Source organism: Macrobrachium nipponense, chromosome 9, assembly GCF_015104395.2.
Source record: "Macrobrachium nipponense isolate FS-2020 chromosome 9, ASM1510439v2, whole genome shotgun sequence".
In the NCBI taxonomy this organism is placed as follows: domain Eukaryota; kingdom Metazoa; phylum Arthropoda; class Malacostraca; order Decapoda; family Palaemonidae; genus Macrobrachium; species Macrobrachium nipponense.
In genome coordinates, this window is record NC_061110.1 from 42,426,347 (window position 1) to 42,430,168 (window position 3,822).

At 34.4% G+C, this 3,822-nt stretch overlaps 1 protein-coding gene across 1 annotated transcript; it reads right to left on the bottom strand.

Moving 5' to 3' along the window:
* Positions 1–362: 362 nt before the first annotated feature.
* On the bottom strand, positions 363–1,031 carry LOC135218051 (uncharacterized). Its single transcript, XM_064254196.1, has one exon. The coding sequence runs from the start codon at positions 1,029–1,031 to the stop codon at positions 363–365; it is 669 nt and encodes a 222-aa protein (XP_064110266.1).
* Between the last annotated feature and the right edge of the window lie 2,791 nt (positions 1,032–3,822).

The window sequence follows — 3,822 nt, forward strand, 5'->3', positions numbered from 1 at the left end:
ATATGCAAGACCTTTTGCTTCTCTCTGTACTTTTCCATAATTTGTCTCAGAGCGAAAATACCACCCACAGTACTAAGCCCCTTCATGAATCCTAGTTGCTGTCTACCAAGGAAAACTTGCTGCCGTAATCTTTCATCCATAATTCTATCAAATACCTTCAGTGTATGTGACATGAGCTTTATTCTTCAGTAATTTTCACAACACTGTATGTCCCCTTTCTCTTTGAATATTGGGATTAATATACTTTCTCTCCATTTTTCGGGTATCGTCTCACTTTCCATAATCTTTTTCATTAACTGCCACAATATGTCAATTCCTTCCTCATCAAGTTCCTTCCAGGCTTCTGCAGGTATGCCATCTGGTCACACCGCTTTACTATTTTTCATCTTTCCCAGTTCCACTCTAACCTCAGTTTTCGTTATTTCTGTGACTGGTCCACAATTTGTGTGTCCGTCTCCTCTTAGAAATCTTTCATTTTCTTCACTCAATAAGGCCTTAAAATATTCTTCCCATCTCCTTATTATGTCTCTCTCATTTCTCAGTATATTTCCATCCTTATCCTTAATCTGTCTTATGTGTGTTATATCCTTGGTATTCTTATTTCTCATGTGTGCTAGTTTCAAGATCTTTCCTAGGCCTTCCTTGGTATCTAGCTCTTTGTAAAGCTGATCATATGCTCTATCCTTAGCAATTGCTACAGTTTTCTTTGCTAATTTATTTGCTTCCTTATAGGCCATCCAGTCCTCTTCCATTTGGGCCCCCTCCCACCTTTTCTTTGCTTCTCTCTTTTGCTTTGTTGCATCCTTCACTTCTTCACTGAACCACCACGTTTCCTTATTTTCGAACATCTTGCCACTACTCTCACCCAATATTTCTCTAGCAACCCTCAGTATTATTTCCATCGTTCTGTTCCACCATTTATCAAAGTCCCCAATTTCATGAGTTAGTTCCTCTAATACTTTTTCTTTAAACTGCCTACAAAGTTCAATCTCTTTTAGCTTAAACCATTTAATACTTTTTGGACCCTGCATTTTTTCTTCCTTATTTGTTAAATTTCCATAACCAAGTCCATCAATACCAAACGATGTTGCACACTCACAAGGTCTCCTGGTATGACCTTCCAATCTTTTACCTCGCGTAAATCTTTCCTCTTATACATCAAGTAATCTATCTGGCTGGACCTTCCGCTGCTTTTGTACGTAACTAGATGTTCTTGCCGCTTGGTGAAAAAAATGTTTGCCAGTACCATATCCTTGGACACAGCAAAATCAATAGTTCTTTCACCCTCTGCATTTCTTTCATCATAGCCATACCCACCATGTATACGGCTGATCACCTGGTTATTCTGGCCTACGTGCCCATTCAGATCTCCCCCGACAAGGCATCTTTCATCTGTTGGTACCTTTTACATTTCCTCCTCTAAGTCCGACCAGAAGTGATCTTTCTCTTCATCTGAGCATCCTATCTGGGATGCATTTGCACTAAAGATGTTAACAGTGCAATTTTCAACCATCAGCCTGACCCAAATAATCCTATCATTTTTTCTATTTACTTCAACGATTTCCTTCTTCATTTCACTTGACAGAATTATTCCAACACCATTCATGCCTTCTTTATTTGCTCCTCTATAGAACATCTTATACCCCTCCCCAAGTTCCCTCGCTTTGTTACCTTTCCATCTTGTCTCCTGTACACAGAGAATATCTACTCGTCTTGTTTTCATAAGGTCAGCTATTGCCCGCCCTCTTCCTGTCATTGTACCAACATTTAATGTTCCTACTCGTAGTTCTCGAACTCGCTTCTTTAGCCGCACTCGTTCCCGATGCGGTAGCCCTTGCATATCCACAGTTAGGGCTATGTATCTGTGGGTCACTTCCGGGTGACAACCTAGCCGTATTCTCATTCCTTGTAGGACTAATTTCATAATATATATATATAGTATATATATATATATATATATATATATATATATATATATATATATATATATATATATATATATATATATATGTATATATATATATATATATATAATATATATATATATATATATATATATATATATATATATATATATATATATATATATATATATATATATATATATATATATATATATATATATATATATATATATGTGTGTGTGTATATACCACACTTGAATAATTTCTGTTTTAGTGCACTAACAGAGAATTTGGCATTGGGATTTTCTAGCAGCATTTCCAGTCCGGTCTCTTCGTCGAGTGTTGAAAATTGTTCTTCTTTCTGTTAGAGAGTTTTGTGGAGTCATTTGAGTTTTATCAAAACGAACTTTCATGAGCTAGTAACATGATACTTAAATTTTATTGTTGAAGACAAAAATGTTAGCCAGAATAAAAATTAAAGTAAACATTTGTACCGTCGTTAATTTGACCAAATTGCTTAATAAAGTTGTTATTAGAATTATATTTTGAGTGACCACTGTTGAAGATCAGATACCACCACTATGACACCAACGATATCAGAACCATTTTGAAACATTCAAGAAATCTATTTTAAATAGGTAAAATTTAAAATTTGAACACTAAGATGTGGGTATAACCTGTCTAAGATACTGAAATTACTGTTATTATATGGTATCGACAATAACGCAAAGCTAGGTAACTAATTTGAGGTATTTGGAATGCATGAATGTTGTACTGGGTACTCAGTGTGCGAAGCGTTTGAAGTTTCTAAGCTCTTGTCCATTGAAGTACTTCATCTATATCGGGAGTTCCGCGTACCACGTTTGAAAAGTCTAAATTATTGATCTCAGAAGTGTTTAATTGGTGTGTTGTGAGTATCCTTTAACATTTCAACCGTTTTAGAAGTAAATGTGTCAGGTTTAGCGAGATTTCGCCATTCTATTGAAGGTTCTATTTAAATGTAAAAGGGCGGGGTGGGATTCGGACGCAAATGGCTAATTCTAATAACAGAGTTGGCATGAAAACGGATGATAGGTGTTACATTTAATTTTCATATATTGCCTGTGAAATTTTATTGACATATTTATCTTTGGCGCGGCTGAAGTTGAAATGTAACACGCGTTCCATTTCCTTTAAAGAATATTGGGGGGCCATTCGTCCTTAACCTTACCTTTCACAACATTCGTTGGGTATGACAAACCCAATTTTGGAAAATTGCAACTACACAGTTTTAATAATTTTTGTTCAATATAATGCCATACGCAACTAAATCTTCAGTTTGAATCCATAGATAACTCAATGTAATGAAAATTTTATACTTTAAGGGTAACTAAAGAGAAAGAAATCCCGAATATCATAGATTTACTTTAAAGTAAATTTTTATTCTTTTATATAAATATATACCCATACATCAAACATACATACACCCAACCACACACACACAAACACACCACACACACATACACACACAAATATATATATATATATATATATATATATATATATATATATATATATATATATATATATATATATATATATAAGAAGTGGAAAAATTACTTTTTAAAAAAAGTCTGATAGATATTCGGAGGGAAGTTCTTTCTCTCTAGTTACCATTATAGAATAAAATTTTCATTACATTGAGTTATCTATAGATTCAAACTGAAGATTTAGTTGCTTGCGTATGGCATTATATTGGAAAAAAAAAATTAAACTGTGTAGTTGCAATCTTCCAAAATTGGGTTTGTCATACCCAACGAATGTTGTGAAAGGTAAGGTTAAGGACGAATGTCCCCCATGGTTAAGAGCACACAACTCTGAAACTCGCAGTTTTCCGAATAATTTCTGTTTTAGTGCACTAACAGAGAATTTGGCATTG